The 14,472-nt window shown below is 40.0% G+C and overlaps 2 protein-coding genes across 2 annotated transcripts in view; both read right to left on the bottom strand.

Annotated features, from left to right (window-relative positions):
• ank2a (ankyrin 2a, neuronal) overlaps positions 1-5,382 on the bottom strand; it is a 77,629-nt gene extending 72,247 nt beyond the window's left edge. The window contains exon 1 of the mRNA XM_051945962.1: positions 4,956-5,382. Within this exon, the coding sequence (XP_051801922.1) occupies positions 4,956-5,087 (132 nt within the window). The 5' untranslated portion in view covers positions 5,088-5,382. The remainder of the gene's footprint in view (positions 1-4,955) is intronic.
• Positions 5,383-7,703: 2,321 nt separating this feature from the next.
• LOC110959559 (histone PARylation factor 1) lies at positions 7,704-14,029 on the bottom strand. The gene is made up of 8 exons (XM_022206452.2): positions 13,896-14,029; positions 11,476-11,659; positions 10,707-10,893; positions 10,410-10,508; positions 9,774-9,927; positions 8,724-8,811; positions 8,401-8,573; positions 7,704-8,030 (listed from the first exon to the last, which is right to left on the bottom strand). The coding sequence occupies exons 1-8, from the start codon at positions 14,013-14,015 to the stop codon at positions 7,896-7,898; spliced, it is 1,140 nt and encodes a 379-aa protein (XP_022062144.2). The 5' UTR covers positions 14,016-14,029; the 3' UTR covers positions 7,704-7,895.
• Between the last annotated feature and the right edge of the window lie 443 nt (positions 14,030-14,472).

The raw sequence follows: 14,472 nt of genomic DNA, 5'->3' as shown, positions 1-14,472 counted from the left end.
GGCGAAAATTGACCATTTAGTTACTTGTCACAGGCTTGGTGACTCTTTGGCAGGAGTGCTACTTGGTTAAGAAAATAACATGGTTTTCATTCAAATCCAACTCTTTCACAGTATGTTTGAAGATTCTTTTCAATTTTCTGGGCAACCAGGATGATGAGTCTAAGTTGGCTGAAAAGGAGTGACAATAAAGTAAGAAATGTCAGAGATACAGTATGTTGATTAGATCACAAAGAAGAAGAAAAATACGATGCACTTAAAATGTGATGGAGAATTGAGGAAAGTTTAGCCATAGGAACATTGTTTTTAGTAGAAAGGGCTGCATCATGCTGATGGTTTCACATGCAGAGAGTGGGGCAGAGTAATGGACAGACATATCTTGCTGAATCATGTCTACACAGAAATGATTCTGAAACCATGCAGCAATTCACAGGAAACAATTATAAATTCTTAATGGTGTTTGGTAACCATCAGCAGATGTATAGAGTGGCTGACTTGTGGTCATTTACAGGTTTCTCTGTAGGCATTTATAACCGGGCACAGGCTCTAATAGCTTTAGTAAATACAGATATCAAACACTATGTGAGTGTGAATGGACCCCAAATGCACCCTCAGAGAGCCCACCTGGTCCGATATTTCTACTGGACTACAAGCATCAGAAGATGGTTGCAGTCATATATGGGTGTGTGTTCATGTAGCCGTTCTGAAGTAATGTAATGAAGGCCACGGCTTCATTATGACTCCCTTCCTGCAGAGTCCCATCTTACCACTCCCAGTGGAGAATGTGCGACAGACAGATCGGCAGGCAGATACAGAAAGGCATAAGGGATGCAGACACGGGGGCGGAAAAGAGAGAGAGAGATGAAAATGTCAAAGGCTGCAGTGTAATCTGACCTCTTGGCACGTCAGGACCTTCGTTTAGGGACCAGTGGGGAAGAGTGTGGGGCAGATGGGGAGAGAAGGAGGGAGGTATTTTTGCTGGGAAATGAGAGATGGGTAGGAATGGGAGCCAAAAAGACAAGGAGAAAACTAGGCTAAAGAGTCGAACCCCCCATGTTATAACACCGAGAGGAAGTGAGGTTCTGGAGGTGGAAAGATGGATGACAAGCTGAAAAGAGAGTATGGTGGTGGAAGTGGGGGGAGAGTGTGTCGCAAGTAGAGCTGCAAAATACAGAGAAGCTGGGATCATAAAGCAAGTTCACTTAAAAAGGAATCTTGCTGCCAAGTACTGAGTAAGAAGCAGGTGAAATTATTTAATATAAGCTGTCTCTGGATGTGTGATGAGAAGTTTCCAAAAGTAGATATCCGTCTTTCGAGGTGAAGAAATTTATTACGTATTCATATACTCTGTGTGCGAAACTTCAAGATGCAAATACTTCCATGATCATGCAACAGAAACTAAATCTAGCACTGAACCGATCTCCGCAAACCCAGCTCTAAGTATCTGCTATTCAATCACAGGACAGACGGCTGGCACAGACGGAGAGTTGACATATTATGACGCAGCCTATGTATTGTTCTGATAGAGGAGAGAGCCGACTGCAGAGAGCAATCATTCAGCAGCAGCCCACAGCAGCGTGCTAATGCCCAGTGACACAGGTTCAGTGCAGTGAGCAGATACATGGAAACATAGCCTCCTGGCCAGGAAGAGGCTATTTTTCTCCAAGACAATCACACGAGAGACAGGCAGTATTTTTAGACCTGCAACTAAGCTCTTAACACACAGTGTCCCTTTGTCGTTTTCTCTTTTTGTCTCACGTACGTAGATCCGTCATTGCAGCGGTGAACTCTGGCTCAGCATTGAGACTTACAGAATATTGTATGCTGCATTGGATTCTTACCCATTAATCTGTGTTTGTATCTGTTTCATCTATCAGAAAGCCTCCACCAGCTTAAAGAGTCAGCCCCAACAAATCACAAAAAACATGTTTTCTCGCTTGACTCACAGCATCTGATGGCGAGGCGTCTCCTCAAACTCAATGCAGTGGAGATGAAGGAACGTTTAAGAATTTAAATTTTTTTAAATGCCATGAAAAAAAAAATCAACAAATATGCTCTGCTAGTTCAGGATGATTCTGTAAGACACTGTAAGCAAAGGTAGGGAAGGTGAAAATCATCCTCTGCAAGGTCTGTGGAATTGCTGAGTAACAAGGTCGCATTTTCTGAAATAACTTTTTTTGTTGAGTTGAAAAAAATAAAATCAAGACTATCTACAGGGCTAGAAAGTGTTACACACTCACAAGAAGACACATTAGAATGGCACTTTTTGTCATAAAGCCTTACAGTTAGTGTCAAATTCTTTCTAGCTAGTCAAAATAATCCACCACAAGTGACTGAAATATGCTGTTCTATATACTCTGGATAAATAATATGAACATGTAATTCAGCCTGGATTGTTTTAAGTAAAGCATTCACTCTAGTCTGGAGCTCTTCCCAGCATCTTAGTTCATTGCTGCGGTTTTAATGCATTTTCCTTTTCACTGCTGCTCGCCAAATCCAATTTCAGCAGCAGCAGAAAAGCAAGAAAACCTTCAATAGAAACCTGCTACCAGCAACTGTCTCCATGTGAACACACTACACTATCTAGCGAGTGGAAAACTCAGAAGATGGAGGAGATCAAAACAGAGGTAAAAGTGAATTGTGATTAAAGGGGTATTTGTCAGTGGGCCAGAAATATAACTTCAGGTGCACATCGTCCATGTCTACCAGATTTGAAACATTACAACTTTATACATGGCTAGTATGTGATGGATTGATGGTCAAAAATACACAATACAAGCAGACAAGTAATTCAGCTTTAAAGCATTAATACCAAATGTCTACTCACACAGGCAGGTGTTGACATTTATTTTGCCTAATGAGACCTGCATCGTAATATAAAGCAAATATTCTCAAAGAGAAACAAATAATCTTTAATTCTCCTGGGTGAACTGTACAATAAAACATATGTTTGAAACTTACATCATTACCAGCACACATCTTCTCAGCTTCAACTGAGTTGGCCTTTAAACGATGGTACAAACGTAAATGTTTAGAATCAGAAAGCTACTTATGGTCATTTTTGCTGTTTTTGTACTTTAGTCCTCCACTCTCTAATTCTACCTGCAGTTTAGTCATCACTAATAATAAGTTCTGATACTGGCCTGGAGGGGAGAGCACAAAAAAGGAAAAAGCTCAGTCAGACCAACCAGTAGGAGTCACTAATGCTGTGACAAGGACATCAGTATTCATGAACCACTGCCAGCTTCAAGACACTGCTGCTGGGGGCTAAAAATGGATCTCTGCAGGGGTAAATAAGTATTCCCCCCGCATCACCCAGGTGCCTCAGAGACATAGTGCGACTTTAGCAAATCTGTACCTTAAACTGTCTTTGTTTAAAAAGGTACAAACTTTGTCCCTTTACGATGGATCAAAAAGAACACATTTACTCTCTGGGACCTTTCATGTGTGAGATTTGCACTTTTGAAAACAAAAGCGAACCTCTTGAGTCAAGTGGTGTACAGGGAAACAGTGTGACCTCTGAAGAGTCAGCAGAGCTTATCTGGATTTAGCTGCCAAAAGAATTTCTCATGGAAAAATATTATAATTCAATATTCAAACAGGATAATTTCAAATAGAAGTATAAGTGTGCTTCCATGTCAAAAACTACTGAAGATTAGCTCAGGGGATCACAACCGAAGAGACACGTTAATCCAAGTTACTTAGGCGAAGTTGTAAGCCTTCACAGTTGACAGAAATTAAGAAATCTCCTCATTATTACTCAGCTCGTCAAGATGAACACAAACAAATGTTGCATTAAAGGTACAGTTCAGACACCAATGACTAATCTTGTTATCATTTGTCTGTCCAAACTACATCACAACATCACCTCTTGTGCACGATCCTGCAAAGACCTGGATGAACAATTTGGATTTTACCACGTTAAAAGAAAGAAAAACTCCTAATTGCATTCGAACATCCAATCACAAATGCCCCACCCTAAAAGTAAAGCCTAAAGTGTGTGTCTTTGTGTCTCTGTATGCATGTGTGTGTGTGAGTGTGTGTGTGTGTATACAGTCCATTACTGAAATCACATTAGCCTCAGAGAGTGCACTGAGACAGGAAACAACCCTCCACCATCTCCTGACTCACTTTCATTGAATACACAAACATTACACATGATCAAATCTGGATGGTAACACTTAGGAGCCATTTTCCTGTTTATACAACGCATTTATGGAAAAAGCAACAACTTGTGGATGTAAATGAGGAGTCAGTTTTTTTATTATTAAGCTCATGTATGAATTTATATGAGCTGGTGTTGCTGTGTGCAGGTGGAAATAAGGTAGACGGACAGACTTAATGGCAAAACAGCCCAACCCACAAGTGCACTTAGAGGCAAACACACACTTTACAGCATTAATGCATCATGCTGGATTAGAATCACAAGCAAGCAGACTTTAAATATGTACACGTGTGTCACTATCTGAGCTAGTTTGACCACCTAAAATTCACAGGAATCCAGGGCTAGATACACTAACTCAAAAATGTCATGTTTTCTATCTTGAAATGCAAATGAAATACACCCATAATATAAGGTAAAAGCTTCAATGGTTCATGTGAAGTTGTAAACATTCCCCACTGAAGCCTGTTCCAGTAATAAGAGGAGTCAGTGCAGACCAGCTGATGTTTATTTTGACGGTCACAACAACTGGCACACTTGGCCTTTTCGGGTACAAACACACTCCACACTCTGTTATCAAAACAGACCCTGCAGAAAAGCATCCCTCTCATTAGCAGCTAATTTGGACGCAGTTTTACGCAAAAAATTTGAAAAAAAATTCTGTCAAATCTGCATTCGCCACTGTGGTGAAGCAACGGCAACGCCTTTGACTAAACAAGCGCACAGCATCAGCAGCGGTGCGGGCTGCTCGCTATACGGCTCACTGGGCCACTTAGCGCGCGGAGCGGACACCCACCTGCCGTATACGGTTCTGGTGCAGCGGCGGCGGAGGTCCACCCTCCGGGGACGTGTTGCTGGAGGAGGCCGTTTTCAAGTCACGGTCGGAGCCGCCGCCCCTGGAGTGATTTTCTTCGGGGCTACTTGACATTCCGTCGCCTGCTGGCCGCTGCCGCTGCTGCTGGAAGAGACGCGGTCAGTGCGGGTCCTTCTCGCCGGTGCAAGGTGGATTTCTGTGCGGGCCTCACAGTCCACGGGGCTCGGCGGGGCCCCGGATCATTGTGCGGCGTCAGAAGCAGCCGGTGACCAAATCTGACAAGAGCAGAAAAAAAAATAACAACGAGCGATTCTTCCAGAGTGTGAAACCAAAACGAGCGCTCCTTCCGCGCAGGGATGCTCCTGGTGTGCTGCTGTGGCCTGCGCGTGTATGTGTATGGACACGTGAACGCGCTTCGGATGCGCTTCCCCGAAACTCTGCAGGATCTGTGCTGCCTTCAAGGACAATTAGAAACCTTTGCCGCGCACCATGATTGTGATGCAAAACTGGACATGGTGGGGGCTCGGAGCAATGGTAAAAATGACGCTATTATCTTAGTTGTATTTCAGAATAATCCAAACAGCGAGCGCATTTTCTACCACTCAGCAGAAAAGTGATTTATGTGGCTATAATAAAACATTTGTATGCACTTAAATGCACCATCAAGCAGTAGTGGGCTCCTGTTTTGCTTACTTTTGTGACCCCACCTCTGTGCTTCTGCAGCTCTCGGAGCTTAGGACATGAAAATCAGTATTAAATAAAAGCTTTAATTTAGCTCACAGACACATATGAAATCACAGCAAACCAGACACACTGGATTTGGCTTGCATATTGTATGTTGTCTGCCTCTTCTTACGCCCCCACCTTGGCCTGGATTTCATCAACAAGGTCCAAATTTAATGGAGGCTGACAGGAAAAAAATCAATAACAATGTCTTGGAGACGTTTGGAAAACAAGCAGGAGAAGAGACCAAATGGAGGAGATGTTAGCAATCATGCTAGACCATGAAAATGTCACTGCTGGGCTGAATCCCATTTGTTCTAAGACAAATATGATCCCACTTATTGTCATGCACATTTTCTTTAAATGGCAGAGAAACATGTTTTTTTTAAAAGAGACAATTAAGCATTTAACTGTAAACAACTTATTTTGCCTTTATGTGTTTATTTAACAAGTGTGTGCATTAAAACATAATAATAATAATAATAATAATAATAATGAAGATAAAGAAGAAGAACTCTATATATATATACCACTATTCTAAACTGGAGTAGAAAGGTGCTTTATAGCACATTAAAGGAAACATTTAAAGAAAGACTACATATTACACAATTGTCTGTCTGTACAGGTGCTTGTTCTGGAAAAGTGAGAATAAAACAGTAAAAATATATTCCCCCCTAATTTCGGGTAGATGTTCCTCTTTTTTAATTGGTTATTTTTTGTTTGTTAAATTTAGATTAGGTACTGCTCATTTCAAAATACATTTTTAAAGGTTTACTGCAGTCAGAAGACCTTTACTATAATCTAAACAACAAAAGTGTAATTTATTAATACATTAAGACGATACAGCTACAGAAATAGATGGATGAAGCCATTTCATAGCCTCACAAACAATAGCAGGTTCAGTTCATCTCGTAACCCAATGTAATGGTTTGACTTTGAAGATATATGGTGTAAGTTTAACCAGTCTGTGAAATGCAGCATGAAAAAGCAGCAACATGAAGCAATCATCTCAGTCTTCCACCACTGGTCCACTAACACAGACATTCAGTCAACATAGACATTAATTTTTATGGTCAGCACAGGAATAGTGGCTGCAAAGACACTTTCATACCATAGGACTTTGCTGGTCATTCACAGAACAAATGTTCTGATCAAGAATTAAGTATCAACCAGGCAAAGCGTGTTAAAGATTGACTTCTTGCTTTTATATAATGTGAATCCTTGCATTACCTACTATGTCCTGCTGTATTACATAATGCAGGGTCCATTATTAAAGAGGGCTGCTTTTCACATGGTGCATTCTCCTAATCAATGTGTTTCAGTGAAGGACAGGTTGATTTATTGATTTTTGTACAAAATATAATCAAACTGCCATCTGTGGCATTTTGTGCTCTGTACTTAATTAGAATCAGGGCAAAGGGAGGCTTAAAGGAAAAGCTCCCCAGATACATCTAGTTTTGGTTTTTTAAGGGTACAATTATGCTTCCAGTATGCTGAAATTCATAAACTGATACTGTAGTTTCCCTTGTTTTTACAAAAAGATCCCAGAAACAAGTTCTAACTCAGGTTCCAAGTCTTAAATAACTGAGTAAAAATATAATAATGAACATCTCCAGAAGTTAACGCTGCAAAGCTAACACGGTTTTTGTAAGCTTTAACCCAATTACTGTAAATGACTAGTGAGATTAATGCACCTATGAGACATGATGACTCAGCTGGTATGACGGGATGTCTGTCCCAGGCCCTCATCATGACACTCATTTTCATATACACAACACTGCCCTCTGTATCCACTGCATGGTATCACACTGAAAACTCTTCACTACTCTAAAAGCCAAAGTTTCAGAGGATTACTCATCAGCCAGCAGCCAAATCGATACCAAAATGCTGCCTTGATGATCTGAATCTAAAAATGAAACCACATCATACACAATGTTGTGCTGCACAATCTAGTAGACGTAAACTGAGGGAATAACTGGGATCAGGTAGGACACAAAAATCAAACAGTTAAAAATATAAAAATGCTTTATTAGACATCTACCTTTTACAAACAAGACATCACTGAACTGGTTCCAATCAGTGACAGCAGCACCAAAACCACCAAAAAACATCAACAGTAACAAACAACAGAAGACAAGGACAAATGGTGGGAAAGCTTATAAGAGTTAGAACTGAAATGTACTTAGAGTCTTTTTTTTTTTAATGTGCAGAGAGCTGGTCCATCTTGTCATGGCTGCGGTTGGACAGGTGGGCCTCCACAATTTCGCCAAACAAATTCCTCTTCAGCAAGTTGTAGGCCATGGGCAGAAGCTGCTTGATAATCTTGTGGAAATACTGTAGGAGACAAAAAACAAAGATATAATCATGTATCTCTTTGAAGTACAACTCTAAAGGTTTTGCAACATTCAGCCCATTGTGTGGCCTAAAGAACTCGTCCCCAGATTTTTTTTTTTGTCATATTGCTACATGAAATAAAGCAGTGGAACATCTTGTTTTGGATTAAAAAAGGGAGTTGTGAGCATTTTCACTGAAGCGCAACTTTACCCTCTAAGCTATTTCTGTTCTTTAAAAAAAACTGGCAAAGTGGCAAAAGTAGTAATTTATGTAACAGAATATTTTTTAAAAAATTTTATCATCTCAAAAATATCAAATTTCAGATAAATAAATGCTGAAGCCCTGTTGTGCACCACTTTAAGAGACTCACATGGGATCCATAACAGAAGAGGTCTATTCCTAGCTCGTAGCCCATGCCATAGTCGCACTCATCATTAGCAAACTGAACAAAAGTGATCATTTCCTGGATTGGTCCAAAGGCTTTTACACGTTCTTCATCATTCCGTGCTTCAACAATGGCTTTACAGATCTTCTTGAGACCAGCTAGACAAGGGGAAAAGAAAAATAATATGCTGTGACACAAGAAAAATGCTTATTTAGGCTCTGCAATTTATATAATTTCACATAATATGAAAAAGTGAGTTCATATCATCAATGAAAAAGAGAAGTGAAAAAACACAGAGTTACACTCACCATCCGTTTCTGGCAGTTCTCTGTATCCTACATCATTCTTGTCTACAGGCACAACAATACCAGCACCGTGGAACGTCTTGGTGACCACCTATGGTGTGAAAAGAGGTTTCTTATTATCAGCCGTTTCTTTATTCAAGTCCTGTGTCTGTACATGCTGTGCTTTGTAAATACAACGGTTTCAAAGGAATTGTGTCGAAGTTGTCAAATGCTGTACTTTAGCATGCCATATTGTATTTAGTTATAAGATTAGTATTTATAAAAAGGGTGGTAAAGGTTGGGTTGACACTGTAGTCACCAGTGCATCACAGAAAGCAACACATTTGTAAAACTAATCCATCCATTTATTTCCTTCCACATAGCAAAGGTTGAGTTGAAGGGGCTGCAGGCTACCAAGCATTTCAGATGTCTCTCTCCACAGCAACATTTTCCAGCTCCTCCACAAGGTGTCCCCAAGTCAGATGAGATATGTTTTCCCCCCAGTGAGTTCTAGGTCTACCCTGGGGCTCCTTCCAATTAGATGGGCTTGAAAAAACTAAACAGGAGGAAACCCAGGAGGCTTCCAATGACTATATTACTGCTGACAATATAATAATCCGTCGGTTTCGTCTCATGCTCCATTTTTCTGTTGCCCATGAACAAGATCCAGAGATATTTAATCTTCTAGCCTCTTCATACTTGGTTGCAAACCGCCCCAGTTTACCCTGAAAATCAGTTTGATGAACAAAACCACATGCTCTGCTAAAATCATAGACGAGATCCCAAAGTTTCCAAACTAGACACCCTCCTCATTCTGGTTGTACTTTGAGATCTTGTCCATGAATACCTCATACCGGATTGGAGACTGCTTAACAAGGAAGACTATAGAAACTTAAATATACAACAAGCACAAGTATAATTTCTGCACTTGTACACAGTAAGACAATAACAGGATTCCTGAGCACAATCATACAAGGTGTAATTTTGCACAGCTCCAAATAGGTGATAATAGTAGTGTTCAATAACCATCTAGATAGTTACACTGTTTACCCTGAATAATACAGACACTATTACCTTCTTGTCTCGTTGCTTCATGCCTTTGGTCTTCTGCTCTAGAGACAAACCCAGAGTCTCTGCTTTGTCTCTCAGCTTTGCCTCCAAGCCTTCCAAAGCCTCTTCTCCTGCTTGCTTACTGCCCCTCTCTTTCCTCTTCCTCAGCAGATAAAGGCTGATGGAGGAGAGATCACACGGATCAAAAGCGGGTAAGAACACTCATAAAAATAAAATTTAAAAAAATACAGAAAAAGTGAGCAAGAAACCAGTCTGAAGACAAAGAAGCACATACACTAGGGCAGATTATCATACAAGGTACGACATTCAGTCACCTTTTATAATCACAGATCTGAGCAAAAAATAAAAAATAAAAAATCAGCTTAGAGGAGTCAACATGCAAATATTTTTTTCTCTTATTAATAGTGATGAAACATCAGTATGCACCTGATTTCTGCAAAGTCTGTTCACTTTTTCCTATGGGGTGACAAATGAAAAATACAATACAGGTATCAGGTCTGCATTTGGCCCCAGTCTACTCAGCTATGTGTAATGTGATCACATGCAACCATCAACAGTTTTTCTTGTTCTGAAGCATTTGTTTTTTCTTTATCACAAGCATACAAAGTGCTATATGGTGAATACGTAGTTAACACTCACTGGACAGCAGCAAACACATTGTCTCCCATCTGTGTTATAGTGTAGCCCTTCTTAGCTTCACTTTCCCCAACAAATGATGGCAGCAAATCTGGAGTATCTCTGGTGGATTTCAGAAAAAAAAAATCCAATTCAATAACATACAAGAGATCCACTCATGCTCATTGCATAGTTAATACTGTTTCCATGCTATCTATCTCCCACTAGCTAGAATGTATTTCCTCACTCTAGTTGGTACAGTAACCGTTAGAAACAGTCACTAGTGGAAGCTACAGGATTGTAACAAAAGCAGTTTTATACCTGTAGTAGCCCATGTGATGCTGGCTGTCCTCGCTCCCCTGAAGTATGGTCTGAAACTCTGGTGGGTCATAAAAATACCTCCAGTGAAGGTGGAAGTTAGGCTGAGGATTCTTGGAGTTTCTGTGAGCTCCTGCCAGAATGTCAAAGGGACCAACCAGCTGCAAACCCAGTATGTCTTTCAGAGCACCTACACAGATTCAGAGAAGTAGCATATTATGGAAAGTAACATGGAAGCATCGGTCAAAATCCCGATTTTGTGATGCATTTTAAAGGTATACATATTGTTTTATTCTACATATGTGTGGAAATACTTCACACAAAGCAGAATATAATATGTACAACCTAAAAATGGTCCTATAGCTTCTCTTTGCGTTGGATTGACTTAAATATCTTCAAGATTATTGTTTGATAAATGAGGTACACAGAATTGTCTGACTTTTAACAGACTAAATGTTAACTGACTGTTATTAGCTGTATTCAGTAGTGGTACTAAAACTGCCATGGACTTAATTATAATCAAACAAAGACACTTGTGTTAAAGTATGGTTTTGAGTGGGTCTCTTCAAATGCAAGGGTTTATTTTTACAAGAAGCCTAGTAAAGGATTTCTGCACCCATTCAGACTTTTAAGTGGCTAACAAGCACTAAACTCAGTGGCTCCAGCCTGTTTCTCTCGGTCTGCAGACAGAAAAATTGATTAAATGTCAGCTGAATCTTCAGTCCTGTCACTGTTATTGTAACAAGATACACTGTTAGTATCAAGAGCATACCACGGGGATTGTCAGGACAAAGCTCCTTGCAGAAATCCCAGAAGTGATACAGATCCTCTGGCATCTGAAAATTGTACAGTTGCAGCATTTCATCACGTTGCTCTGAATCCACTCCTGATGACGGCGCAGCTTTGGATTCATCAGTTCGGGCTTTCTTCAACTCTTCATTGCCTGTGCCCGACTCCTAAAGAGATGAAAAGCAGGAGAGACAACTAAGAGACACACTAAAAGTCCCATAGAGTGAATTCCTTCTGTAGTGTGTTTTGTGGCAGTTATAAACTTAGAGGTAGAGTAAATGCTGTTAACATATGACGACATTAACTTTGGCCAATCCTTAACCTCTCCACAACTAGATAGCCTCCCAGCTTTGCAAGCCTGTACAAGTTAGCTGTTAGCTCATCAAATGAAGACCGAATTATGTTCTGTTGGCTGCAAGAGTGAACACAAAAATCTTCATGCACTCCAAACTGTAAGTGGAGGGACATTAAAAGATGGTGGAAACTGTAAGACTGATTTGAATCTGATAAACAAAGACCAACAAGGTTACTGTGTTTTCCATTTTGCCTATTATACTTCAGTACATCCTGCTCTCTGTGCAGGTCTCTAAACTGTACACATTTTTTTTGTTTCACTTGTCAGACAATGTAATGAGTATGAAATAGTAACAGCCCATTAAGATGACATATTAACCAACTGTCTCTTCATGGTCTGGATCACTGCATTAATAAACCACTGTTCTTTGAACTCCAGCATCGTCTGACAAATTCACCATACATAGTTAAAAACAACGGTCGTGCTGTGAATCCTGTAATATATCCATGTAAAATGATAACTCAGAGAGAAAGTCAGAGGCTAAAGAAAGTCATGGTCTCACACACTCATCCATGCACTTGTGACCTGTGGATTGATTATTTTTTGCTCCATGCTGTTACAGATGCAGAGAGAGTTTTCTTCATGAAAGGAGGTTTGGACACCAAAAGCTCAGATGGATTTAAAGTTAGAGACACTGAAACGGTCTTCTAGCACAGGGTTAAATCAGGGTGTTAAGTCAATGTGCAATTAACTATCTTTGTAGTGCTTTGAGCTGAAAATTTGAAAAACATTTTGGAGACACATTAAATTTTCATTAATTTGCAGTAAAGGAAATTTGAGTGGCCAATGTAATTTGTAGAACAAGCAACAAATACTGCATTTCAATACAACAGCCAAACAATACATGGAATTGTATAGAATTATAATGATCGATAGTTTATCATCCACCAACCTCTCATGTTATTCTAGTATTTACAAGCTAATAACTGTATTTTTGCATAACAAGTCCAGCCATGTTCAGCTCTGTACTGGTCTTGTGCCAAAAAGTGATCATCTGCCAAGAAGTGATGGCAATCTATTGGACCAGATATCATTTTGTCACTGCATTTTTTATATACTTGGGGCATTAATTATTATCGATTTAGTGGTTTTATCCTTCAGAAATAGCTAAATAGGATCTATTTAGCTTATATAATGCAGCATTACACTGATCAACTTGTGAGTTCAGTCCCAAGTTGTGTATGAAATGACCGATTTCATTCCTAAAGTTACATTTCGGAGATAATAGCTTGTAGGATAACTGCAAAAGAAATCCTTTCTTCATTTTAGATCTAAAAAGCATCCAGAAATCATGTTAACTACAGTCTAAAAATTAAAATACTTAGCATAACCTAAACATTGTAAAAATGACTATAGCATTGCTTGTAATGCATCGTAAATGGAAGGCCTAATTACACTATAAAATGTGAAAACAAGTCTCACAGAAGACCCACTTCTGCTATAACCACAGAAATAAAATTATGCGTATTTCATCATTACGACTGCTTGATTCAGACAAAAGCAGCTGTCTATTTACATAAAACAGCTTCATGAAGCACAATCAGTTTTTGGCAGGTGAACACATATTCGCACAGGAGTGTACAGGACCGAGCTCTTAAAGGTATTAGCTAGTATTAGCTGTTAAAAGAACCTGTCGTTTTTTGCCTTTATGGGTAAAAAGCACGAATTCAATAAGGACACCTACTCGTGTCCCTGCAGCAGACTACAGAAAGATAACGCGAGCTCATAAACAGTACCGAGCTACAATACATACTCCGTTATTGTTCACGAATCGGTGTTTCTAACGTTACCAGTGCTAGCAGCGTTAAACATTGGTGTGTACTGTGAGCCTGACTGAACGCAGCGGCACTAATGAGCAGCAGCGGTGCTGCCATGTTGTCGTCTCAGCACCGCTGCTCAGTCACCAACACTCATGTCCATCGCCTTTAACACACGTTGCTCTATCTCCACGATAACCACACACAACACAGCTCATTGCCTGCTGAAACCGTATTTTAAACGGACATTTTCACGACAAGACACAAGTGGACAAAAGTGAGTGGAATTACCTCAACGGATTTGGGTTTTCTTTTTGCGCGCCCTGTCATTTTATTCCTCTTTTCTCTCAGTCGGCGTCTTCTTCTACAGCTCGGCTCATGCAGCAGCAGCATCGCCGCTTTAAATTGCATCAGTGCCCCCAGAGGCCGAGGATGGTAAGTACTGAATTCCAAAAACCAATGTAACAAATGTCTCACTGAGAGCATAATATATATCCAATATCCCTAACCCATACATCCATACAAACTATACGTTTTAATTCAAATATTTCCAGTTCAGTTAAATTTATTTATATTGTGCCAATGCATAACACAATAAAATTCTTCACATGGTAAGGCGATGACATTACAAAAAAAAAAAAACAACAACTAAACCTTAAAAACTTGTTGGTCACAGTGGAAAGAAAAAAACCCTCCCCTTTACAAATAACAAACCTCTAGCAGAGCCTCACCCAGTGAAGGCAGTCATCTGATTTGACCAACTGGAGTGAGGGCAAAGGGGAGCCAGATAATTGAGAGAAATCAAACAGCTGGCCAGGCTGACCAGTAACTGCAGTAACTCAGAAACGTGTAGCCAGAGATACTTGTA

This window comes from Acanthochromis polyacanthus, chromosome 3 (assembly GCF_021347895.1).
Source record: "Acanthochromis polyacanthus isolate Apoly-LR-REF ecotype Palm Island chromosome 3, KAUST_Apoly_ChrSc, whole genome shotgun sequence".
In the NCBI taxonomy this organism is placed as follows: Eukaryota; Metazoa; Chordata; class Actinopteri; family Pomacentridae; genus Acanthochromis; species Acanthochromis polyacanthus.
This window is presented reverse-complemented; position numbering and strand designations above follow the sequence as displayed.